General features: G+C 37.9%; 1 protein-coding gene across 5 annotated transcripts in view; it reads right to left on the bottom strand.

Annotated features, from left to right (window-relative positions):
- RALGAPA2 (Ral GTPase activating protein catalytic subunit alpha 2) overlaps positions 1 to 27,280 on the bottom strand; it is a 275,841-nt gene that overhangs the window by 149,678 nt on the left and 98,883 nt on the right. For all 5 annotated transcript variants that reach the window (XR_004644914.1, XM_034764036.1, XM_034764035.1 and 2 more), the window contains 3 exons: positions 23,830 to 24,023; positions 23,091 to 23,189; positions 22,602 to 22,757 (listed from right to left, as the gene is read on the bottom strand). Coding sequence is in view for 4 of the 5 variants with exons in the window: in XM_034764036.1 (XP_034619927.1) it covers positions 22,602 to 22,757; positions 23,091 to 23,189; positions 23,830 to 24,023 (449 nt within the window). In the remaining variant the exon portion in view is untranslated. The remainder of the gene's footprint in view (positions 1 to 22,601; positions 22,758 to 23,090; positions 23,190 to 23,829; positions 24,024 to 27,280) is intronic.

Genomic DNA, 27,280 nt, shown 5'->3' with positions numbered 1-27,280 from the left:
CTCAATATACCAGTTCATAAGCCGACCCCCTTCTCTGGTGCTTCCCTTTTTTACTAAAAAAATTCAGCTTATGAATGAGTATATATGGGTATTTCATATGCTAAAGGGAAGTCTGCATTAAGTTTAAGGGGTAGAACACCATCAAAAGCATTGCTGCCACACATACGTATTGTGTGTGCACACACTTTCTTGGAGTGAGAATTTTTAAATTCCTTTTCCTTCTGCTCAATTGTTTTCACTGGCTGTCCTTATCAAGAAATGATCCCAACAATGTCTGAGTTGAAGTTCCAAACCTACAAAACTTGAGTGGGTTCAAAATTAGACACGTTTGCATAAACTCTGACTGCAATTATTACTTTTTCAGAAGAATGAGGTAGTTGATTTCCATAGAAGTTCAAAACCATTCTCATTCCTACTAAAAGATTAAAGAAAACTTACTGAAGAAAATTATTAGGCTCCCTCCTTTCCCCACAACTTTTTTAATGCACTAAAGAAGGCCTGAACTTATTTTAGAACACAAAATATTTTTCCTGCTTGATTTTTAAATTAGAAATAAAGATTTGTCTATCTTAGAATAGTACATCAGTAGCTTAAAAACTAGCAAGAATTTTACATCACAGGTATCAAGGAAGTGAAACTTGATTAATAGTTTGAATAAAATTATTTATCCTGTTTAAAACTGTTTTTTTTTTAAATGTCACTTATTTAAACAAAAACACCTGAGAAAAACTCGCTTTGTTAAGGATTCAACATTTCCATCCTTTCGACTAAGATCCGAGAAAGTTATCAATCTACATTAATTCTGAAACCTCCAGTTATCCTCAAGAACAATGAAGACCAGATTTGACATTTCTGAGATTTGGAAATTAAAAAGCATACATGTAATAAATAAGCAAAAAAAGCATAAACTCAATCTTTTTTCCACTTGCAGATCAACCTTTTAAGTTACATCAGTAATTTGCAAAACATTATAGAAGTCTGAGCAAAAACTATTTATTGTTTCTCCTTTAAAATATTTACATTAGCATACTGTGAAATGATAAACCGGCTTGTCCGTTATAAAATTAAGAGAGAATTTTTAATTTTGGCATTGCAGAAGATAGTGTTTTCACCTCTCTGAATGACTACAATGCCACTCAAGTTAATGTTTAAACTAGTTTTAATCACTTCCTTTGATACATTTTAAAGTCAATATCAGTCAATGCAAACATTCTAAAAGACTGAGCAGATGGATGCTGCAGCTCATAAAGTGGGTGGTAAACTCATGCTCTGAGGGCAGAACAAAAGATCCACCCTTTTTTTCATAATTAAGGGGCTGATTAATGCATTGGGCTCCTCACAACACACCTGTAATTACTAACAGAGGTAGGTACTGCACTGTGCTCTGTCTCTGAATATCAGGCATCAAGCTATACAGCAGCAGATGGGCGTACACTTCTGCTGACATATGCTACAATAAAAAAATGCATGCAAACCTGGCTTAAAAGGTGGCAGAACGTAGCAGATTTGATGAACACCACAAACAACTGCATTAACTTTGTCCTGCTTTCATTAATTCCATCTGTTCAAGTTAGCTATTAAACCAAATCTTCAATTTTTGTTTTGAAATCTTTAAAAGTTGGCTGTGGAAACTACTGGGGGCAGGGCTCTGTATGGACAAAAGGTCTGTGAGCCTCCTGAGGAGGCTTCAAAGATTCAATAAACACCCAGTCTTTTCGGTATTTATCCGAGCTGAACCTGAACCTTTAGGAGGATCACCCTTTACTAATGTCTACTGCTAGCATGGTGTTGATTAGGTTAAGAAAACACCATACACAGGATTATGAAGCTTTAACTTTGGTCCTTTTTACATCACCCTTTGTAAATAAGCAGTGGAAGAAACTAATATAAATGGAAGACAAAGCTGTAGGTCTGAGAATATAGTTGCAATATAAAACAAGTTGATGCAACTTTTGCACCAGATACGTTTTTACATTGCATTTTTCTAAACAATGCAAGAATTTAGTTACAGATGCCATAATGTTTGCTGCTGAAGAAACATAGTAAAATATCTTTTTTTTTTTTTTTTAATTTGTAAAAGGATTTCCCCCCCTGAAGTTAGAAGTCAGAAAACGTCTATAAAATTGTTTTGAAAAGACTATTACAGTAGAGTGACCCTGAGCTTCTCTTTTTCACTATTCACACTCAGGAGTTGCAATTTTACAACACACGTCACGCTACTGGGCGATATGGCAGGCTCTCAGCTATTGGCACCAAAGTTATCTATGTACAGTTGAGTAAAAGACAGTTTACACTCAGTCTTTGATTTTATGTCAGTTTCCACAGTCAAATTCTGATCTCAGTGATACCAGTGTAAATCCAGGGTGGTTCTATTGACTTGGTTAACATTAATCCTGTTTTATACCAATATAAATAAAATCAGAATCTGCAAAAAATAGGAAAAAGGCTTTTGTTTTACATAAAATTAATATTAATAGTATAACCTTAAAAATGCAAAGTTTAATGACAAAGTTTGTCAAATTTTATGTCTTATTTCCTGATTAACACACTTTTGTGCATTATACACATCTAGTGATAAAAGCTAGATTTTATGTAGTAATACAGTAGGTTTGCAGCTTATCAAAAGATTCAGGTTTATGAGAAAGCAACCAAGTGAGAACATCTGTCCTTTATCAGTGATCTTGCAAAAATCAGGTAAATCAAACAGAGGCAAGTTGTTTCCTTCCCTTCCAAGCACGGTTCTATAAATGTAAACTGTATTCAGCAGCTTACAGCCTAGTAAATGAATCACTTTAATTGAATGCTATGTACACAGTAACTGGAAAAACACAAGCAATAAGAAAAACATATGGTGATGGCAATAGAAATTGGTTTACTCATTGTGTACAGTGTTGTTTCTTTACTTCTTTCATAATTGACCTTTAGAAGGATAAATGTGTAAAATAATTTTGGTTTATTATGGCTCCAAACCTTTCAACAATTACACAAAATGAAAATCTAAAATGAAGTATTCATTCTGGAAGCATTTCCATTGTTTACATAATTGCACAGCTATAATTTAGTGTTCACGTTGTTATGGAAAAGTGAAAAAAAAAGAACCATTATGGACTATTTCAATTCCAAATGCTTCACCGTAGTGTCAAAAATGGGAGGAAAAATCCCGTTTATGCCAGTCTAAAATGGATTAACCCTATAATTGATAACATAACGTATTTCAATACAGAGTATTCTAGTAGTGAACAAAATAACATCATATGGTCATCACCATCCTCTCAGTATGTGAAAAAAATGTTTACGCAAGTTCACTGGAAGGTCAATTATAAAAATATTCTTCACTTAGTTTTTGCTCAGGCTATTGCACATTATAGGTGTAACAAAATAGCTTGCCATCTGTCTTTATCAGGTTTCCCAACTGTCCCTCATCAGGAACAAGCTGGGTTTTTCACTGAAAGTTCACCTTGTTCTTCAATGAGATATCACCAGGGACTGGAATTTACAAAAAGGAAAATATCCATCACAAAATTGCTCTGTTTGTTTTCAATTTTTTTAAAAGGAAAAAATACTTCAATATGCTGGTTTTGGAGTTTCCCAGAGAAGATTTTCTGTCCTTTTCCTTTTTCAGTGTTTCAATAGAGCTACTATATGGTCTGAATAGACAAAGGATGAACAAGATGAAATTGTTGATAAAGGCACCCTCACTATTCTAGCTACAATGATATTTTTAGTTTCTAAAACATTAATCTACTTTCAACAAAAATGTATAAAGAATTTTAATTCACATGAAGCAAGAGGATTATTTTGATAGAAGAGTCATTAAAGTCTGTCACTTAAAAGTACTCTCAAAACAGAAATAGGTACTAAAATGTATATTCATCTAGCAGAAGGGAATGATGTTAAAATTATATATGGTCAATACTTTGAAGCTGGGTGACCCAGAGAAGTCAGCATGAGGAAAAAGAGTGCTTAATAAGGGAAAAGAATGGAACTAGACACGGAACCAGGGATGACTGGAGATGAAAAGGGATAAGAACATAAGACCATAACAATGGCTATACTGGGTCAGGCCAAAGATCTATCTAGCCCAGTATCCTGTCTTCCGACAGTGGCCAATGCCAGGTGCCCCAGAGGGAACGAACAGAACAGGTAATCATCAAGTGATCCATTCCCTGTGACCCATTCCCAGCTTCTGGATGGATCTTGGTGCCAGCCTGAAGGGTCAGGGGCATAAAGCAGAAGAGAGACTTCAGAGTTTGAAAGAGGAGTGAAGATATGTAAGAAAGAAGAGGGGCAGAGGGAGAGAAGAAATCAAGTTGGATGTTACTTATTCTGGAATTAACAAATTCCTGGGCAAAAAAGGGGGCGGGAGGGAAGGGCAGGGATGTGGGTTTAAACAGCTGGGCTGCAAAGGTACAGAAGAGACCAGTGAGGCCTTCAGCATAAGAATTGATTAGCAAGGAAACGTAAAGTTATTTACCAAGGACAAGGGCAGAGATGAGAGGCCAGCAAGGGAATTTAAATTGTAGCATATGAGCATAGCCAGCAGACTCACTCCAGAGTTTCTTGTTTCTGTAACAGACAATTTATGACTGGAGGGGAGGGGCTATGGAATGGAGAAGGGATCAAACTAGACTGATGTTATGGGAGCTCTCATTCCCTGGCCTTTGAAGAAGGGTTGGAAGTTCCACCAGGCATTGGTGGAGCAGCTTCATGGAATGGCTTTCAATGTAGCTTTGTGACTCTCTTTAAAACTATACACATAATACCCATGTGTCCGTACAGTAGTTAAGATTTTATTGAAAAAAGGTGCACTACTAAATGCTTATCTAGAAAATAGCATTTGGGGAGAGAAGGGAAGGGGAGAAATTCATTTTAACTCTTGGAAGGAAACCAAAATTAATAAAATAATAGTAGACTATGAAAGTCTTATGAAGTTCTATTAGTTGTATAAAAACATCAATCTGTAAAGATGAATCTAATACGCACAATGGCTTACGGTTTCTAAACTGCCTCAGAATTAAGGGTCCTCATCTGCAACACTTCATCAGCCACAGAAATACCTACAAAGAGTACTTTTTCCATGGAGAACAAAAGCAAAGCTGCTTGCTTATTGTGTCTTTAGAAAACAATGCTCTACCCAGCTAATACATGTTCCAGTAAACAGCACTAATAGCTTGGCAGTCTAAAAGTTCTACACTCCTCCTCATTGTAATTATTAATAAGAACTTAATAGAAAAAGATATAAAAGCCCACAAGTACTTTTTTTTTTTTTTACTTCAAATCAATGGTGATACAAAATAGATAATTTAAATGGCTTCTATAACAGCCCTCACATAAAATGCTTCATATAATAAATTAGTAAGCTGCCTAACTAAATCAGACTGACATCTCTCCATACACATTGTTTCTACAGAAGCTTGCTACACAACTACTGTGTTATTTCCTTGCCACAAGTACCAAGAGTATATTCAAAATAGGTTTAAAATCCCTCCTCTCACATTGAAATATGCAGACTATATTTATAGACATACGTGGCATAAGTAATTTGTATCAATAATGTACATTCACTTTTTCTAAGCCTGGTCTGGTCACACTTATTAAAATGAAAAGAAGAAATGAAGTGAAAATCTAACCCTTAACTTTTCAGTCTTCAGCTGTGCAGCACTTTGCTGGCTTATACTTTCTATATGAAGGAACAAATCCAATCTCTCTGTATTGAAATTTAATCACCAAGTACATCTGTTAACTCAGCGGGGTTTCTTCTTTAGGTTTTAGTTTTATTCTTAACTTTATGGAAGTAAAACATGGTTCAACTGCAATGCCTTCCCATTATTCTAAAACTGCAGTTATCACTGAGCATTTCTAAAACTGCAGTTATCACTGAGCATTTCTAAAATCCTATTCTTTAAGAATATTCTCTAATATATTTTCTATCTTAAAATCCCAGCTCCAAAATGGACTGCTCAATTACACTGAGACTGCAGCCATGAAATCTAATTGTTACACTTCCACATTTTTTATGGAATTCAACCCAAAAGTTTGGAATGTTATCTAACCCATTTGCCCACATCTCAAACATTCTCCTTTGCCCAATGGCCATGTATTGTATGTCATATGTTATAAAGACATTATACTAAGCATATTTACCAATGTCTATAGTTGTGGCAGGAGGCGGAGAATCTCTGAGGGAAATTGACACCAATCGGCTGGGGGTTCTTTAAAATAATCTCTCCTTTCAAGTTTAAAAAGAAAAAACTTTAAATCTAGACAGTGAAGTGACCCTGCCCAACAAAAGCAGAGGTTTTTTTTTTTTTTTTTTTTTAAGAAAATCTAGAGGGACAGTTTCAAATGGCAGCTAGGCACCCAATTCACCCTGAAAGCCCTCCTCAAACTAGATGGTGCAGCTCTTGCCATAAATAGCAAGGAGTGAGCCATTAAACCTGTGAAGATTTGGTTAAAGAACAAAAAATCATCCAAAAGATGGAAATGTTTATTCAAAGCAGATCTGGAGTTATCCAGACCTCTTCTGTCTGGAAATTTGAAACGAACTAATCCATTCATAAGATTTCTAGTACTTCCGCTTTCAGATGACACCAGGAAATTACAGAGCTGTATGAAGCGTGTCTTTATTAAGGTTTGTGATATAATAAAAAATGATTTCTTACCACAGTAAATATGGGTCTTTGAATATACAGAGGCAACATTCTCAAACACGCTGTAGGATCTACACCCTTTTGGATCCCTTCTCTGACCTTTTTGAAGACTTGTGTGCTCCTATGCTTTGGGAACCAAACCTATTGAAGCTACAGGTATATCCTCCTGTGGCATTGAACGTTTGAAGTTGAAATCATAAAAGGGCCATGCAGTACCAATCACATCAGACCCTTTTGCAAAACCCCTATGGCAACAGAAGATGGCGGGAAGGTGGTTGGGTAGTGTGAATATGGAGAGGCAACATTTTCGAAGAAACAGTTATTATGGTAAACATTTTTTCTTCTCTGTAGGGCCTCTGAATATTCCTACTTGCGGAAGATTGGTGAGCAGTAGAATCCCCAAGAAGTGCTAATAAATAAGCAAGCAATAATAGATGTAGATGTCAAGTTGATAAAGCCGGGCTGTGTAAACGTGTGGGTAGGAGTCCTACAGATGTCTATGATGAAAACATTTTGAATGCATACCATCAGTCCCATATTGGTAGTGGTAGTAAGCTCTAAAACCAAGAACTACTGAATTCCTTGCTAAAGCATAACGTGTCTCAAAAGACATCCTATTCTACTTAGATAATTGTTGCGTGTAAACAGCATTCAGGTTATACTAAAGGCTACAAAAAGTCAAAATGCCTTAATCTTACCCAAATAAAAGCTCGAAGCCCTCTTGAAATCTAGCCTGTGCTACCTAATTTTCCCCCAAGCAAAAATGAGATTGTGGGAAGAACACCAGAAGAAAAATGGTCTGACTAAGGTGGAAATCACACAATTTTTAGTATAAATTTGGGCTGAAGACATGGAACCTGCATGATACCATGTCTCTGCATGATGCCATGAAAGGAGGATCAGAACTTAAAAGCCTATAGTGCACAGTTCTTCCAGATGTAATTCAAATTAAAAAGCACTGGGCCAGAGTCACAGTTGGAGCAAATTGGCATAGCTCTACTGAAGACAATAGAATGGGATCTCTGACCTTTTGGAAGAGTTTAAACAGATATTTCAGGTGACTAAAACTGTACGGCCATCCACTGGCAAAAGATTGCTTGTTCAGTGTGACAGATGCACCTTGAAAGAGAAAAGACAGCTGCTGACAACAGAACAAAATAACTCCAGATCAGACTCCGACTGTTTTCCTGAGATAGTAGGCTCAATGATACTGATAGAAGAAATGACAGGAAGTCTATGAATGGCCGGTCCCAATTCTTGAACAGCAGATTCACAACATACTGTTCCAAGAAACACTTATGTTATCTCTGAAGCTTGTGACAGGGAAAGCTTTTTGCCAGCACATGCTTTTTGCCATCCAGATGTAGAGCTATCAGATGCACTTGGTGAGGCAAACATTGCTTCCTGACAGGTTTTTTTGAGAGTGAGCACGAGGTTGTTTGTTGATAGAATACATAGACCCTGTGCTGTCTGTTTGCCCTTAAACAAAACCCTTGATGAGTGGTAGAAAATATTTTAGAGCCCACCATTTAAATCCAAAACATTTAAATGGAATTCAGTCTTGCACACATTCCATTAAGTATAAACTGGCAGTGCTTGGGGGATGAGCGCCCCAGCTTTAATTGATGACAACGACTATCACAAGAGTTCTGGGTGAAGGACTGAAAATTTCAACACACGGGCTGGAAGCTCCCACCAGCGGAAGGTCATAAGGCTTTCAGAGGAACACATGCTAGAGCAGCCATATCATCCACATTTGGGGTGAATTTTTTTGCATTAGATGGGTACTTGGTAAACACCTTGGTGAAGCAGACATGCCAAAGGACAACATCTTGCACTGATGTTTGTCCCCCACATAAAAATGGAGTTTTTTTGTGAGATTAGGAAAGTGGCATCATTTAAATCAAGAGTCACAATCCAACTGGAGTTAGAATGACAGAAGCTAGCATCAAGCATGTGGAATTTAAATCTTTTGATGAAACTGCTTCGTTTCCAGGAGGCCATCTTTCTTTTTTGCTATAAAGAAGTCCTGTAAATAAGAAGCCTAACCTTTTGCCTGTGTTCTGCTGAGGAACTTCTATGGCTCCCATTCTTAAGAAATGTACTTCTAATCGGAACAGTTTCCAGAGGAAAAACACTGATAAGGAAGGGGATTTAAGCAGTGGAACTGGATCATATTTTGATAAAAAAAATGAATGGCCTCAAGTACTGCATCAAATAGCAATTCCATCTCAAGACATCAGGAAACAACTTCCAAAGGTTGGTGGGTGGGGTACAGGGGAAGGAAACCGTTTATGGGTTCATGGGCAACATCAAATTGAAGGCCTTCCTCAGAAATTGCTGCTGCATATTAACATCTTTAACTCCATTAAATAAGGTTTTCCCCCCTCTATTGGAATAACTAAAGGAGACATGGAGTATTTAATTTGATACAAAAGAGGAGAATCCTAACAGTTTCTACTGAATCAAGTGTTAAGAAAAACATCACTCTAGTGTATCATCTTTTCAGAGAGCATTATACAATCAAGTCCAGAATTTAGATGAGTCAGTTAAGAGTATAGCACAATTTGTCTAGCTAGCAAACAAAAAGATTGACATTTAATACACAAACAGTGTACAAAGCATTTGAAATACTCTTAAATAATTTAAAACAAACACCATAACATAGTCAGTCTACTACTGTGGTAAACATAGAATGAAATTTGGTTTGTAACATTGGGCTTATTTTTGTGTCCCTTGAAATCAATAGCAAAATTCTCATAGACTTCAATGGTGCAGCATCAGGTGCATAATGCAGTACAACATAAGGTTTTAGCATAACATTTATGTATCTATACTTTAGCGCATGCACAGCATGTTCTTTCTCTTCTGATCTTCTTTCAGAGGTCATTTTTTTCTTTGTAGTATGGCCTAAAATGTAGTGTGTCGCCTGGATTCTTTAGAGCTTGAAAGGAGACTGGAGTGTTTTTCAGTTGAAATCCTCACACTTCTGTCTTGTCAACAAACAAAAGTCTGGTGGCTCCTACTAGCTAGCAGCATCCAGTCCTTTGTTAATAGGAACATAGGAATTCCCACAGTGGATCAGACCTGGTCAAGTACCTGATCTTTGACAGTGGCCAACACCAGATGCTTCAGAGGAAGGAAGAAGCAGCCAGCAGTAGGCAGATATGGGGTAATCTGTCCCCACATTATGTCATCCTAATTTCTAATAATTTAGGATGAGTTTAACTCTGAAGTGTGAGGTTTAATATCCCTTCCAAAATTTCTGTTAGTAATGGTTATAAAGGTGGATATTGTTATCTGTTTTAGTTTTTGTTATCGGTTTTTTGATCTTGCTAAGATTTTACCTCAATGCCATCCTGTGTCAATGAGCTCCATGGTCTAATTATATGTTGTGTGAAAAAGTATTTCCTTCTATCAGTTTTGAATTTATCACCTTTTAGTTTCACTGAATGTCCTTGTTCTTGTGTTACGAGACAGGAAATAGAGATCTACCAAATCTACCTTCTCTAGACCATTCATTATTTTATATACATTTATAACATTCCCTCTCATTTCCTCACTAAAATAAACAATCCCAATCTTTTCAATCTCTCTTCATATGAGTTTTTCCAGGAATTGGATCATTCTCATCACCATTTTCTGAATCCCCTTAATCTTACAATATCCTTTTTGAGACAGGGTGACCAGTACTGTACACAGCATCCAGATAAGGCGTCTACATCACTGGATTTATATAATGTTACGATAGCTATATTATTCTCCATCCCATTCCTTATGCATCTTAATACCTTTTCAACAGTGAACTTCATTTGCCATTGTGTTGCCCATTCACCTGGCTTGGGTAGGTCTCTCTGAAGTTCCTCAGAGTGCTCTCTGATCTTGGCCGACGTAAAGTAACTTTGCATCATCTGCATATTTTGATACCTCACTGCTCACGTCCCATTCCACTTTTTTGTAGGCAGAGCTGTGAGTGCCACCTGTACTTAAGGTTGCCATTTATATGGCTCTTCAGTTCCTCATAATTTTCCAAACTTTAACTGTTAGGGCTGAAACTTTCCATGGTGGGTGTGTGCCTCAGGTTGAATTGGGGGAGGGGGCGGGGTGGGAGAAGGGGGAGAATTTCAGCAAAAGTTATTCAGCTGTTCCAGAGAATGAGATTAGGGGAAAATATACTGCCCAAGTTAAAAAACTTCTTACAACCATTTTGTTGAGAAGCTCTAGGGCCCCTCCATGCTTTACAGCAGTGACTTGAAATGTGGAAGGGGGAAAAACAGCCCTAGTGTCAGGGATGTGCCTTTTGCTGCTCCCACAAAAAATGGCTCAAATTTCACCAAATTATAAGACTCTGAAAAATCTCAGTTCACGTACTCAGAAGACGACAGTTTAGCAGCTAAATTCTTTGAAATAATCAATCTGCATTGAGCATGTGGCAGCACAGGAGTGCCGGGTTGAGCAGGACATTTTTTGAAATTGCTGCTCCTGGCTACTGAGATGTGAATTGAGAGACTGTCTCATGTTCTCAATGCCCCTGCTGGGCCCACACAAGGGGAAGAAGCTGAATTCAAATGCAGAAGAGACAAAAACTGGACCTAGGAAGGGATGGGGGGGGGGAGGAGAGGGCGGAAGGAGTAGACTGGGACAAAGAGTCAGGGGACGTGTAGCGACTGTGTCTAGGAACTAATAGTGGGTGAGGAAACTAGGACTGAGAGCCAGTGTAAAATAGGGATAATACCACCACTTCACCTCACAGAGGTGATGTGAAAATACACGTATTAATGTTTGTGAAGTACTCAGATGATAAGCTCCATATAAAAAGCTATCAAGAAATTAATAATTCTGTATTCAGAACAGGGTTTGAATAGTTTATAATAAATAAATCACAGAGCCACACATTGATCAATGTGGACTAAACACAATATTGAATAGCTGCTCCTTTCGTTAGCATCATTGCACAGGCAATCCTAATTCTGGCATATCTGCAGATCTAAGAGTTGTCTTTGCCACCTACCTTTCTTTTCAGTGTGTGTGTGTGCGCACACACATGTAATTCGTTAATATATTTAACACAGGATCTAGTACGAATCCTGGAGGCACCCCACTATTAATCTTTTGCCATGATGAAAATTGACCATTTAATCCTACACTCTTTGTTTTGTCTTTGCCCCACGGCAATACTTTGCCTCTCACCCCTTGATTATTTAATTTCTTTTGTAGCCTCTTGTGAGGGATATTGTCAAAGGCCTTTTGAAAGTCTAAATTATGTCCACTGGTTCTCCTTTATCCATTACACTTCACTGACACAGTTCAAAAATTCTAATGGAGTAATGAAACATGATTTTTCTTTGTAGAAACTGTGTTGGCTAGACACTATCAAACCATGATCTTCCAAGTGTTTTATAATTCGTTTTTAATTATTTTAATAGGCCATTCACTCTCTTCAGCTTGTGAGGCCAAACAGGAATTTTTGCCTATAACCAAAGTGTTACAGGTTTTAACCTCTCTCCTGGCATCACGAGTCCAATAGGGCTTTCAACAACTTGTTGATTTCTAAGTTCTTTCCTCATCCCTGAGCTTTCAAAGCTGCGGATGGGTAAGACATGCATAACTATCTGCCCATAACAGTGGCATTCTGTACAGCTTCTTGAAAACTACTGATCATGCTTAGTAACTAGAGCTGGGTGAAAATTTTTAAATGAATTGTTTTTTCACTGAAAAATGCATTTTTGGCATCAAAAACAAAATTCATTTCAAGGCAATTCGAATGTTTTCAGTTTGATGAAAAAATTCCAAAAAAATAATTGTTTTGGGTTTGAATCGGACTGGATTATTTTTTAGTTCAGCCCCCCGAACTAAAAGTTACATTGTTCACTTAGCTTTATTAGAAACTACCATAGACTACTTCTGGAATTTTCTGGGCATGTCTAGCTGAGTTCCCCTTTCTGCAATTTGCTCTCAGCACACATATAGAAACACAAAGGATTCAAACAAATCCATTCCTCCTCCCCTTTCTTTGGACTTACAAAAGAGAAGTTCAGTATAAACATGTGGCGTATGATGGCATATCAGCCCAATATGTTCTCTATCTGTATATAAAAATTTAAAATGATAAGGTGGGAGGGTATTCCCACACCGTATGTTATGACTAATTCTTATTTTCCACTATATAATACGATTTCACTAGTCTGAAAAAAGGTGATGCAATTGTTGCATAGGATTATTCATGTCTTTGTACAGGGATGTTTGTTATTAGAGGCAGGTATGGCCAAATTACAGGCATCTCAGTTACATCACTATCTTTCTCTCTCTCTCTCTAAGCTAATTGCTAAATCTTAAACTCACAATGCCTTTGGGAGCTTTGCATAAAACACTCTCTCTTACATTGCTCTTTTATATACCTCAATAGAGGAGACAGACGTTTCTGGCAAGTTTGAAATGTTAGGTCACGTTTACTATTAATTATACTGTATGAACATAAATCAAAAGGATATTTTTTAGTTTTATTCCTTTTCTAGCAATATAAAAATCGACAGGGCTGCCCAGAGGATTCAGGGGGCCTGGGGCAAAGCAATTTCAGGGGCCCCTTCCTTAAAAAAAGTTGCAATACTATAGAATATTTTATTCTCGTGGGGGCCCCTGCGGGGCCTGGGGGAAACTGCCCCACTTGCCCCCTCTCCCCCCCCCCCCCCGGGTGGCCCTGAAAATCAATAACAAAAAAAAAATTCAATTTTCGCACACATATAGCCCTCAATAAGGAGTGCTGTCTTTGCCAGTCTGACTAGAGTTGTGAGAGAAATAAAGTGATAAGCAAATAAAGACAGCATATATGCTTTAGCTATGAGGTATTGTCCTTACCAATTTAAGAGTACCCTATATGCAGTTATCCAGATATATACAGTATGCAGATAAATATGCATACACATCTGGATGCCTCTGCACTGACATAAACCCAACTGTGTTGGCTGTTCAACTAGTATCTTCTTGCTAATACTTTGCATGATTTCTTTTCTGAAAGAAAGCTGTCAAACCTCTTTGTCATAATGAAAACCATGCCAGCTGTGTTGTGAGCAACTATTCAATAATAGGTTTGCATCTGTGATAAAAGGTTTGTGGGATTTTTGTTTTTAAAATAATGAAACATTTCAGAAAAGGCTTATTACTGGTGCCAACTTGCAAGCGGAACCATGAAACTCTTGATAGCACATTTCAGTGAAAAGGCCCCTGGGCTATATATTTACTTAAGTATATAACCACACAAGAACTTTAGCTCAAATAAGCAACATGGTTGTGTGGTGGTCCTCAGTTTTTGTGCTCTCTCGTCCCTGTGAGCTTTGAAGACCGGGCAGTCGCAGTGCCCAACCACCAGGGGATGTGATTATTAGTCACAATATTTGCTTAGGGCTTGTCTATACTTACGCGCTGGTTCGGCGGCAGGCAATCGAACTTCTGGGTTTGATTTATCGCGTCTTGTCTGGACGCGATAAATCGAGCCCAGAAGTGCTCCCCGTCGACTCCGGTAATCCTGCTCAGCGCGAGGAGTACGCGGAGTCTATGGGGGAGCCAGCCTGCCGCGTCTGGACTGCGGTAAGTTCGAACTAAGGTACGTCGACTTCAGCTACGTTATTCACGTAGCTGAAGTTGCGTACCTTAGTTCGAATTGGGGGTTAGTGTAGACCAGGCCTTAGATTGTAAGGTCCTTGGGGTAAGGACTGTCCTGTATGTGTCTGTACAGTGCCTAGCACAATGAGGCCCTGGGTCTATGATCGGGGCCCATATGTGCTACCATAATACAAATATTAAGTAACTGTGATATTACTATACTATATAAAAAGTTGTTAGGCATTCATTTAAACAAATCTATTAAATACCACTGACTTGTGTTTTTTTACCAGTATCTACATTATTAATTATATGAAGTTTAATAAGTTGCGCTAGCTCTGCACAGTAATTTGTTTAGGTCTAAGGCATCATTTAGTTCCCTGAGAAGCATGATCTAAATTCTGCCCCCAAACCACTGCATTGTGACACTCCATTGCAGTCGTTTTGGGGCATCCTGGGGCAGCTTCAGATAAATTAGAAAACTTATGTTTTTATTGAATTACATATGGAAATAAACATGAAAATAAAGATTACAATATCACCTCCATTTTAACGCGATGTTAAATTAAATTGTGTTCTAATGATAAATTTTAAATTTTGAGTGTGCTGTAGATTTCTGTATTGAAAATCCACAACACTGCTATAGACTCTGTCAGGGGAAATCAGAAGCTTTGGCAGATAAGGCAAAGGACTGTTGGGGTTTCTGGCACCAAAGCAGCTATGGTAAATGTTTGAATCTATGTGATAACTACTACATTAGCTAAATGTTAAAATGATCAGAAGTGAAATAGTTAACAAGACTGATGATGCAATTTGCATAATTAGATTTCAAAGTTAATACCCCACTGAGCTGAAAGGGGTAATTCATATTTGTCAGAGCTACTGTTTCAGGCGGTCTGCAGATTCAAACAATATCACAATATAAATTTGTACCATTTCTTCTTTGTGAGGCTTTCATCACAACCTTAAGGGCCAGGATTTTTTTTTTTTTTAAATGAATGTTTAGGTTCTGGTCTACAGTTCTGAAGCAAGGGGTGAATTCTGCAGAATTATTATGTACTTAGGGCCCTGTTTATGATGCGTACTATATGTCCAATGGTACTTCATCCTATTATACAAATATATCAATAGGTAGCAAATTATTAACAAATATGTAGGTTCATGTAATCAAAAGTTTACACAATAGAATATAATATATTATACAGTAGTATATTGTAGTTGTTGAGCAGCAGGCATTAAGACTGAGTACTTTGATGTCAGGTCATAATATTACACCACATTTGGTACAAATATGCTTGCTGTGTATTATAATTTTTCCAGTTGAGAAACAAAGTTTTCCCAAATCAAATCAGTTATTTTTGGCTAATACAACCACATTCTCTGTAAAAATTCGTACATGTCTATTTATAGCAGATTTTATCCTCAGTTTAGGAAACATATCTGAGTTGTTGATCTAGCAGCATGATATTAATCACAGTTGTGACACTCAAATAAAAAATAGTAATCATCAGAACAAACTCATTTATTCATGAGTTTTGAAAATCAAAAGGAACAAAAAGTTAATGATTCCTCTGAGCAGTTTTTCTGATAATTTAAAAGTAGACAAAAAAATAAGGGAATACAACATGACAGGAAACTTGCAGTCAAGTGTGCCACCAAGAGGCAAAAATCAGCAAGCCATGTAAGAACAAAAGGACAGCGTTAACATGTGACAAAACAAACACTTCAGAATGGTTTATAACTAAGGAGCTGCATTCACTATGTGTTTTTTACACCTTGACCAGATTTAAATTCTAGACTGTAAAAATATATTGAAGATATACAGTCATATATAAAAAATAAATTAAATTAAATTAAAAATGGCTCCAAGATGAGAGTGTTGTCTGGTCAGTAAGTTCCCTGTTTTTAAAAATGCCAGCGAAATTCCACTTTGTGATAGTAAGTTACAGTAAAAGAGAAACAAGGACTGTTTATGGTTAGAATACATTGCAGTGAGCATTTCATTTTAAATTTTGGCACTGATTTTTTAAGAAATACAAAACAAAAATTGCAATGACAAGATGAAAAAATACAAGACATTAAATTAATATAGCAGTCATTATTACCAACACTAAGATAAAGGAATCCAAACACACAGGGCTAGATTTCCAAAACAGCTCAGCATCAGCAACGGAGGCCAGATTTTCAAAAGAGCTCAGCACCCAGAAGATCCCTTTGTTCTCAACAGAAGCTTCTGGGTGATGCATTTTTTGAAAGTCTGACCAATTTGTGTAGGTATCTACATGGAAGAGAGAATCTTGTTGAAAATGACCTACATCCCACTTTAAAGTTTCTGCTGGTTCTTTGTTTTGTTTTTAATTTTTTTACTGGGGAGGGGGGTCCAAGACCACTGTGCCAAAGAATACTAGTTTTTGTTGTTTTTGTAATGTCCACGTAACAGCCATGCTACAGCATTAATGCACCCATGATACATCAAGTTATAGATGTGTCTGCAATTCTTTTAACCATTCTAAATACACTGGATCTGTATTAGCTTTCCATTGTCTGAGTATTAAACATTTTACTACCACAAGACACATCAGTTCCCATTTCTTGGTGTTTGCTGGAAGAGTTAATGTGTCTACTAATTGCAATATAAAGATTTATGCAGATTCTTATATTCAGGGCAGCACAAAAACCTTTGTATATATCCCTCTACAATTTTAATAATTGTGGCACGGAAAATTATATTGCACAGCATTTACTCTGCCTACCTAAACCTGCTTTAAATAAATGTTTTGGTACTCAGTAAAATCTGTTTGAGATTTCATCTTGGAAATAAGAGATAATGGTCATCCTTAGGCTCCCGAATTGTGTACATTCGGATGCTGAGGCATTTTTCCTTGTCAGGATTCTCACATTCCTCTTGAACAACATCCTTCAATGATAGGTGCCATGGAAAGGCTCTCTCCCCACGAATCATCGTCACATGAATACATTTTTTAAAGATTTACTAATATCCTCATAAAAAAACATGGAAAACAATTTTTAGAGATGTTCCATTTTGTTTAAAATATCTTACTTCCTGTAGTTTTTACATTATGTATATTTGCCCGAAAATAGAAACTTAGTTTAAGAGCAGATCTCTTTGTATTGCCCGTTCCTCACGTTAATCCATAATTTCCTAATATCACTCACTTCCTGATTTCCCATTGATTTATTGCTAAGTCTTTCACCAAGATTTAACACAGGAGCTAGAAATTGTATTTATGCAAGCCACGCAAGTAAGCAGGATCACATTGGCAGCTCATAGTCATCCTGTGATCAACCAATGCACCCAGATCTTTCTTCTCCTCGGTCACTTCCATGTCCCGTTTACAGCAAAAATTCTTGTTGTTAGTCCCTAAATGCATGGCCCTGCACTTTGCACTATTACATTTCATACCATTTCTATTACTCCAGTTTACAAGGTTTTCCAGATCTTCTTGTATGATATTCTGGTCCTCCTCTATATTGGCAATATCTACCAACTCTGTGTCATCTGCAATTTTATTAGCACACTCCCACTTTTTGTGACAAGGGCAGTAATAAAAATGTTTAATAAAATTAGTCCCAAGACCGATCCCTGAGACACTCCATTAGTAACCTCCCTCCAGGGTGACAGTTCACCTTTCATTATGACCTGTTTTTACCAGTTCCTTATCCACCTTTCAATTCTCATATTAATCCCCATATTCTCCAATTGACCTAATCATTTCCCATGTGGAACTGTATCAAATGCATTGCTGAAATCCAAGTTGATTAGATCCACTGCATTTCCTTTGTCTAAAAAAATCTGTTATCTTTGCAAAGGAAGAGATGGGGGGTTGGTCTGGTAAGATCTAGCGTTTGTAAACCAGGTTGTATGCCACTACCCTTAACATCTTCATTAGCCTTATTAAAAACGGAGGCAAAAATATTTGTTTAGGTGTTGAGCCATGCGTAGATTAACTTTAATATCCACTCCATCCTCAGTGCTTAGTAGCCCCACTTCTTCTTTCCTTGTTTTCTTTTTATTTATATGGATATAGAACCTTTTACTGCTGGTTTTAATACCCTTTGCAAGGTCCAACTCTGCTTGGCTTTTGTCAGTTCTCACTTTATCCCTACTCTTTCTGACTTCCAAAAGGTAGCTTTCCTTGCTGATCCATCCCATCTTCCATTCCTTGTAGGCTTTCTGCTTTCTCTTAATCACTTGTTTGAGATGCTTGCTCATCCACCCTGGTCTGCAACCCTTCCTTACAAATTTCCCCCCATTGCATTGGATGCAGGTTTCAGATACATTCTGCAGCTTTGACTAAAAGTAATTCCAAGCCTCCTCCACATTCAGATCCTTGAGTTCTTCAGTCCAGTCCACTTCCCTAGGTAATTCCCTTAATGTTTTTTTTAAGTGAGCCCGTTTGAAATCAAGGACCTTAGTTGCAGATCTATTTTCGTTTATCCTTCCATTTAGTTTAAACTGAATTGGCTCATGATTACTTGAGCCAAGGTTATCCCCTACAACCAGTTCTTCTATGAGGTCCTCACTACTCACCAATACCAAATCTAAAATGGCATCACCTCTTGTTGGTTCAATGATTATTTGGTGAAGAAATCTGTCAGCTATCACATCCAGGAAAATCTGGGCCCTACTATTATTACTAGCGTTTGTCCTCTAATCTATATCTGTGAAGTTAAAGTCTCCCATAATCACACAATTCCCTGTAGTATTTATTTAGGTAAAAACATTAAAGATACAGCTATCTATATCCAAATAGGATCCAGAAGGCTGTAGCATACCCCAAGCACTAGTCCAGGGGAACCTCTAGTAGCTTTCTATCCCAAAGTGATTTTGGCCCACACACACTCTTCTAATTTGGAATTGGCCCATTCCATCACTTCTAATTTCTTTACAGTCTACCTCATCATTAATACACAATGTTACTCCATCACCTTCACCTTTATTTCTCTCTTTCCTGACCAAATACCGTTCAATACCTGTAGTCCAGTCATGCCTATTATTCCACCATGTCTCTGTTATCCTTATAATATCTGGTTTCGTTTCCTGCACCAATAGTTCTAGTCCCACCATTTTGTTACCCAGGCTACTTGCATTGGTGTACAGAAATCTTAATTGTTGCTGCTTGGCTTTGCCCACATTCCTCACCCCACTGGGTACAGCCATTCTACTGCCAGTATCGCCTACCTGACTGTTAGTGCTAATACCAATGACGCTATCATTCCTCTTAATGTCCATTCTCCTACCCACTGAGTCCGATGTTAAAGCTTCCCATGCTTGATGGAATAGATAGAAGTGGTGCCCAAACTGAGGCGTGGGGGTTGTGTCATGCAGATGAGAAATGCTGGTTAGTGGGTGGTTTGGTCTCAATCAAACCATCAAAAGTGGTATTTAGATGATGCTGATGGCTGGGATGAAGCAGTCGATGTAGCGTTAAGACTTTTTCTTTGAAAATCTCGAGCTCTTAGCCAGTGGCCCATAGAAGGAGGAAAACTGAACAGGGCAGGATCTTTGTGTCAACTGAGACCTGCTAAATTTTCTCTTATTTGCAGGTGTGCATATTACTAAAGACCTACATGTTGCCCTAGAGTCACTTAGGGTATAAAGCTAATCATCTTTGGAGTCTGTGAAGCACTTGTGGCCATCGAAAGGTAAACTTTCCACCGTCAACTATACTTCAGACAGCTGAAGCCAGGAAGTTCTTTTCATCAGTACTGTGGTGGAAACAGACCTGGCTGAAGTGTCCACCACATCAAGTGAAGCCTGCAGTGATGCTTTTTCCAAAAGCTGATCCTCCTTTATTATGGTGCTAAACCGCTCTTGGTGTTCCTGTGGAAAATGGTAATAAAAGCATTAAACTTCTTGTAGTTCAGGCAGCCATATTATGACATCAGTGCTGGTGATTAGCTATCATGAGCTGTAACGTTGCTGATGAGTAGCTTTTATGACCAAAAAGGTCCAGATATTTCCAGTCCTTATTATAAGGTGAGGCTTTTGGGGTATGCTGCCTGCCCTTTTCATTTACTGCATCCACGACCAGAGAATTTGGTGCTGGATGAGAAAATAAAAATTCAGAATCTATGCCCAGGACATAGTATATATTTTTAATCAGCCCACTTGCACATGTGGCAGGGAGGGTGTGTGTGTTTCTGGAGTTTGCCAGATGGTCTTGGCTGGCTCAAGAAGGGCTTTGTTAACTGGCAGTCCCATCTGCACTGAAGTAGACGTGTGCAATATGTTCAGGAGCTTGTGATGGGATTCCTGGATTTCTTCCAGGGGAATCTGCAGAGTGTAAGGGACCCACTTCATCAGGATCTGGAATTGCATGAAGTCATCAGCTAATCATGGCAGTGGTGTCACGACTGCCTCTCGAGGTGATGATGACAAGATGTTTGTAAAAGGGTAACCTCATTGGCTGCCCTTGCCTCTTGCTTCTCAAAGGTCTCCTCTAGCTCAGAGTGGAGAGGAGGGATGGACAGTGCCAGGGAACAAGGTCTTCTGTGTTCCTTATGGGACTGAATCAGGTCCCCTGAAACTGCTAGTGGTACATTGCCCATGGACCCCAATTAGGCCAATAAGAGGGATCATAAGGCATGAGGGGAGGTATCCAACGTTGGTCATCCCAACTGTTAGTAGCCAGGGGTCTGTTATCCTGCCTTTGTTGCATCTGTATCAAGAAATAAAGTCTCCTAGAATAATCTGGAAAGCCTTCAACAGAAAATTTAGAGTCTGAGTCAGACTGCTCCTCCACATATTGTATCGTAACTGACAATCCTTCATCATGGCTAACAGAAGTTGTGGAAGAGGCAAGTTTCACAGAAACATGAGCAGTTGGTGACTCAGCAGACCTTGGTACCGAGAGATGTCTGGAGGTCACAAGCTGTGGAGACTCAGGCTCATTCAGTACCATGAGGTCTTTTGGGTACCAATATTCCTACAGTACTGGGAGCACAACAGAACTTGGTACAGGCACTGATGATGTTCTGGATGCCATTGTCCAAGGCACTGATGTCAGTATCGAGGGGATCACAGATACCATCGAAACTGCTCTGTTGCTCACATTTTTCTTCACTATCGAGTCCTTTACTGCTGCAATATGGGATTTAGTTGACATCTTACAGTGCTTCGCAGTGACTGAAGTTCTCAAAGCCTCATTAGCACTCCTCTTGGGGCCTGAAGTCTTGAGTAACCATGTCGTCTTTGAGGAACTCTCTATTTTGCTCCTCTTATCACCCTCTTTAGTCTTTGAGTGGGAAGCTCTCGGTACACCCTGCACCGCTGTCGGTACCTCACTCATGGACAATGTCGGAGGCCGGGGTTTCGATGCCATCTTCACCTTGGAAGCTTTCATGACCATGCTCTTGACGTTGACAGGGCACTGACTGAAGTAGAGGGGCTCTGTACAGAAGGATTTCTCTGCACCCGGGACAGAAACCGGTCTTAAGATCTGCTCCATAATTAAGAGCCAATACTTTATTTCCCTGCTCTTAAAGGATCTTCCCTTAAAAGAAGTGAAGATTTTGCATTTGCTGGGAACAACTAATACACTGAGATTGCCCGTCACTGACAGAGATTGCTTGTTGACAAGAGAGGCATATTTTAAACCCTGAGGAGTGCAACATTCCAGACAGAAGAAAGTTTGTTAGGGCCCTTCAATGAGGGAAAACACAAACAAAAAAAAATTTTTTTTTTTTTTAAAGAAAAGAAATAAATGTGAACAAACATTCCAAAAGCTGTAAGGTACTAAACGTACCATTACTACTGCTGCTAAGAACTAATAATGCTAGGAATACTAATAAAAGAGGAAAAAGGCGCATACTAAATTCCATCTCTGGCAAGAGGAGATTGAGAAGAAATTGAGAGCAGTTTGCCCATGCAGCCCTACATTGCCTCTGTATGGAGCACAAGGATGTGGAGGGTGCATGCGCAAGCTGAATGGGCATTGCTACCAAAATTCTCCAATCAAAGGTGGATGCACAGCTGAAGTGGAGCACCCGCAGGGACATGACTCGAAAAACAAGAATTATTTCTTACTCATGAAACAAGCAAACCAGGAGCAGTTTGAAAGTTTACATGCTGGAGAGAACAAAATTTGGGAGAACAGAAAAGGAGGTAAATATACAATACATAGACAGGGAAAGGAATAGTTTAGGCTACAGTATAAATCATTTCTAGTCCATACTTTATTGTAGTTTGTGGTACAGCCATTTCCCTCCAACTTCACAGCTTCAAATTTGCTAATTCAGGCTTTGCCATCAAAACAATGTAGTAAAAATGTGTAAATGCAGTAGTAAATATAGTAAATGCAAATAAATTATTTTAAGTCAAGCTTTTACCTGATCTTCACTAGTTAAGCCAATGTGCATCACGAGATAAAAATGCACTAGGAAATCAGAATTTGGCAAAACATCTTGGCGCCTAGTCATCATAGCACAGATCAACCTGTATGCTTGAAGTTTGCCTTCTTTATATTCATTTGGTAAGGTTGTTGCCTGAAAAGAGCAGAGAATTTTTATTAAGAGATCTCTTCTAGTTACTAAATAATTCAAATCTATATCTCCAGCAAGCAAATTTGCAACATACAGCAACCAACTGTATGTATGCTTGCCAATAAATGTTTTGAAGCCACATTCTAAATATGGATTCTCAAGAGTCATTTAGCTATTCGAGACAAAAGTATAGCTAAAGGGTGGACACTGATTATTTTTCTAATACGTCTAGAACAACAAGGATTGCAGAAAGCAACACTGTAAAAATGTCATTAAGTGATTCAATATAGACATGCAGCAAAATACTACTCTGCGCAGAATTTAAAACTAATTTACCTTGAACAACCATGATGCAAATATTCTGACAGGTGGAATTAAAACAGGAGGAGAGGGTGTAGACTGGTTGTCCAAACTTATAGCAAGATTGTCCCTTATCTAATTTAAAAAGAAAAGGGAGGGGATTAATAAAATATTTAATACATTGAGTATTATTTACAATACATGATTACTTCCCAGCCTTTCTACTGGAAGTGCTGTCCTCTGTCTCTCTCACACGTGCGCGCGCACACACACACACACTTACTTTCCAATGAACTCAAATTCAACAGAAAAGTGTGTGGTAGTATTCCTCCATCCTAATCAAATATTATCATTTTAAGGGTGTATTGTGGAAATTTACACTAACTCCCAACATTTGTGAATTATTTTGTACTTTTAATTCATTGCTTCTATTTCACTATTTTACCATCTCAGAATATATTAATTTAAATCCTTTTTGTTACTACACAGAATTGTCTCTTATCAGGTGTTTTTACTGAAATTCAAACATCCTTTTTCTTTATTTACAATACAACCTTTCCCTCCAAACACCTCACTTTATTGGTTACTTCACTGTTAAAATTACAGTATCACTAAAAGAACCAGCATGAGCAGTTGAAATTCCTTAAATATTCTAATAAAAAGTGCATTTTACTGCTTAGTAAGCTTTTATTAGAATATACTATGAATTAATTTTTATAGCAAATACAAAATCACACTCTTTGCATTAGAATAAAACACACATTAAAAACAATACCTTTGCCAGTTTGTACCATAGTTCATAGAGATACCCAAAAACTTTGGCATGAATTTTAGGAGATTGGATATTGTTCACATCTCCAAGAATTCCCAAGATCCTTCTCCATAACACAGCAGCTGAATCAGGATGCCAACCTATGAGGTTTCCACCAGCAATTATACTGCAGTCATCAGCAAGGAACTCGCTACTGTCTATAGAATAAAAAAAATTGGTTTCCATCATTTATAAATACAATGAGTAGTATGCCTGTGGTCCACAAAACACAAACAATCATATAAAACAAGGGAGTAATGGTCATGAAAAAAGTTCTGAGCTATGAATTTAAGCATTCATTATCCAAAGTATATATTCAGAGCAACAACTTTCTGAAGGAATGTTTCTACAGATAACTGGTAAAATTGCCCTGTCATCTCATCTTTTCTCCTGGAGATGCATCCAATTTTGGCCCTTTTATAGCCTCTTGAACTTCCTATTGTGAGGTTCATCCAGTCTCTCCTTTTCTAATTCCAACATGATTGGCATTTGAAACTCAGAAATAAAACATCAAAAAGACATTTAGCCATATGCATTCCCTGAGATGCAATAAGTTAATAATGGGAACAAACAAATGCTTTCTTTATAAGTTTAGGAGTCAAATATGGGAAATTTTGACTCCAGTACAATTAATTTAGTTAGGAAAAAATAAAATTTACCTAATACCCCAAGTACTGTGTGATCTTCCCCATTCAGAAAACACAAAAAGATTCAAAACAGTGAAATAATGATTTTCATTATTAAAACACAGACTACTACTTACTAAAATCATGGCTAACAGATTAGGCAAAATGAACGGGAAACTGAGCTTCATTAATTATTCTACACAAGAAGTGGGTAGTATCTACAGATAATGGCACATTACATGACAGACAAAGAATAATTTGTTGTCACTGATGGTCATGTAATTAGAGAAGGCTTTTGTTAGGGTTTAACAGCAGTATCTAGAGTCTCCTAAATAATTTGCTCTGGGTTCAAAGTTTAGGTATTTGATTACAATGATTTATTCATGCCCTGTAGTGGTGGTACATACAAAATGCTTACAATTTCATTTTTTTTCTTATTTCACTAGGTAGAATTTCCCCTTAAGCACCATTCCCACTTATCATTTACTAGCAGAAGCAGAAGGCTATGTCCAGGATTACACTGCAAGGGGATGACATGCTATTATTAGTAAGAAATCCATGTAAAACTATTTGAACCACTTAAATCATCATGGAGAAGTTTGGAGATTTTTCTGGATATAAATTAAATCATTCTCAATTAGCAAAAAACCCTACATTTCCACCATGTTTATACTTTGAGAATTTAAATAAGTAACAAAAAACATTGATTGTTTGGGAATTAAGAAGACTATGTTATTAAACAATACAGGTAGGCATACATGGAAGCCAATTATAGAAAACATCAAGGAAGGAAGGAGTGGGATTCCCTGAAACTTTGTTGAGTACGTTTCAGAGGAGTAGCTGTGTTAGTTTATATCAGCAAAAACAACGAGGAGTCCTTGTGGCACATTAGAGACTAACAAATTTATTTGGGCATAAGCATTCGTGGGCAATAACCCACTTCACCAGATGCCTGGAGTGAAAAATACCATAGGCAGGTATAAGTATACAGCACATGAAAAGATGGGAGTTGCCTTACCAAGTCAGGGGGTCAGTGCTAACGAGGCCAATTCAATCAGGGTGGATGTGGCCCATTCCCAACAAGAAGGAGTGAGTATCAACAGAGGAAAAATTACTTTTTGTAGTGACCCAGCCACTCCCAGTCTCACAGGACTTAATCCTGGGGAGCAAGGCATCCTTTTGGTACCGAGCACAGTACCAAAAGAGGAAAACCGGTCCAAATGGATACAAACACAGAAACCTAATGCTAACTTACTTAAGAAAAAAAACAACAAAAAACTAACCAACCATAACTAACTGCAACTATCTACAATGAGAGAGGAAGGCACTTGAGTTAATAAGACCCAGATGGTTCCGACCACCCTCACTGGTGTTAAGAAGGAACTGAGGGGAGTCAGGGGTGGCCCCATCCCGTTATACCAGCACGCAGCAGCATGTGGCAACATAAAGTGCACAAACCACCTGATGGGTACTGCTAAGGGGAAAAAAATATCTGGCCTCTGTGCACGAGGAGCACCCACGCCTACAGTGGAATGGCCATGTGCGATCACTCAAAAATGTCATACAATATGCATACATGAACTTTAATTAGCATAACTTTTCCTGTCCTTGCTATTTTCATGTTATTTCTCTTTTCTGATAGGTTTATTACCACCGATTACAAACTCTTATCCAACACCAGCACTAGAGGCTTCTACAAACAAACTGTAAATTTAGCTTCAGAGAACTTTTAAATCACAAGACCAAATACACTTACCTTTGGAGAAACAGGTATTAATGAAAACACTAAGTAAAATTAACGCGAATACCCAAAATATAAACTGAAAACCATAAGTGAGCTCCAGTTAGATGTATCCTTTTACTGCATCTACGGAAATTCATCACATTATCCCCTCCACTACAGTGCACAGAGGGGAGCTAAAAGAGGAGTATTTACAGTGGAAACTCCGAAGGAGTTATGGCAACAGTTCCACAGCATGCTCTTGTTCTTTCCACAGTCCAAGAGAAGCCATTCAAGCAGGTGCACTACAGAGTAGGTGCTCTGCACATTGGGAGGTAATGAGTTTAGGAGCGGGATGCTCTCTGTGGCATCATCCCCCCCAAGAATTATGATGCATTATTAACATATGCTGGTTGCTCAGTGAAACCCTCAAAGGTTCTGAGGGAGCTGTGGTGCCATAGGAGAAGGGGGTGTCTCAGGGAGCTCTACAGAAGTATTCCAGCATTGACAAGGAAACCTGAATCCCTCAAAGGATATGAAAGGCCAAATCATCCATCTTTTCTGCATGAACTCAAATATTTTACATCAGACAGAAGAAAATGAAGCTAACTCAAAGAATTAAACCTTGGAATTTTTGAGCCCCACTAAATCTAAAAATGGTTTCAAAAAAAGAAAGAAAGAAAGATATTAATATTTAACATGACTAACACTCTCTCAACATGTGAAATACAGTTATGCACACTCATTCTGTTAGGTAATTACAATCTTATTACTACATTTGCCTTTCTACTCTAGGTTACTGATCAAATTATTTTATAAAACTAGTTTTCTTCTGCATATGCAAAGAGCAAAGTTCTTGTATTATGGATAGAAAGCAAGCTAGCAATTTGTCTTCTTCACATAGGTAATAATCCTTAACATATGTTATATTACAATCTCCTTTTGTACTGATGACAAGCTGAACTATTGAACTGGGTGCACTTATTCATTATATTAGTAGTATTTCAAAGAATAATTGAATAAATGGAGTAGCTAACCCTGAAACTATATCTCATCATAGAAAATAGCC

Source organism: Trachemys scripta, chromosome 3 (assembly GCF_013100865.1).
Source record: "Trachemys scripta elegans isolate TJP31775 chromosome 3, CAS_Tse_1.0, whole genome shotgun sequence".
In the NCBI taxonomy this organism is placed as follows: domain Eukaryota; kingdom Metazoa; phylum Chordata; order Testudines; family Emydidae; genus Trachemys; species Trachemys scripta.
This window is presented reverse-complemented; position numbering and strand designations above follow the sequence as displayed.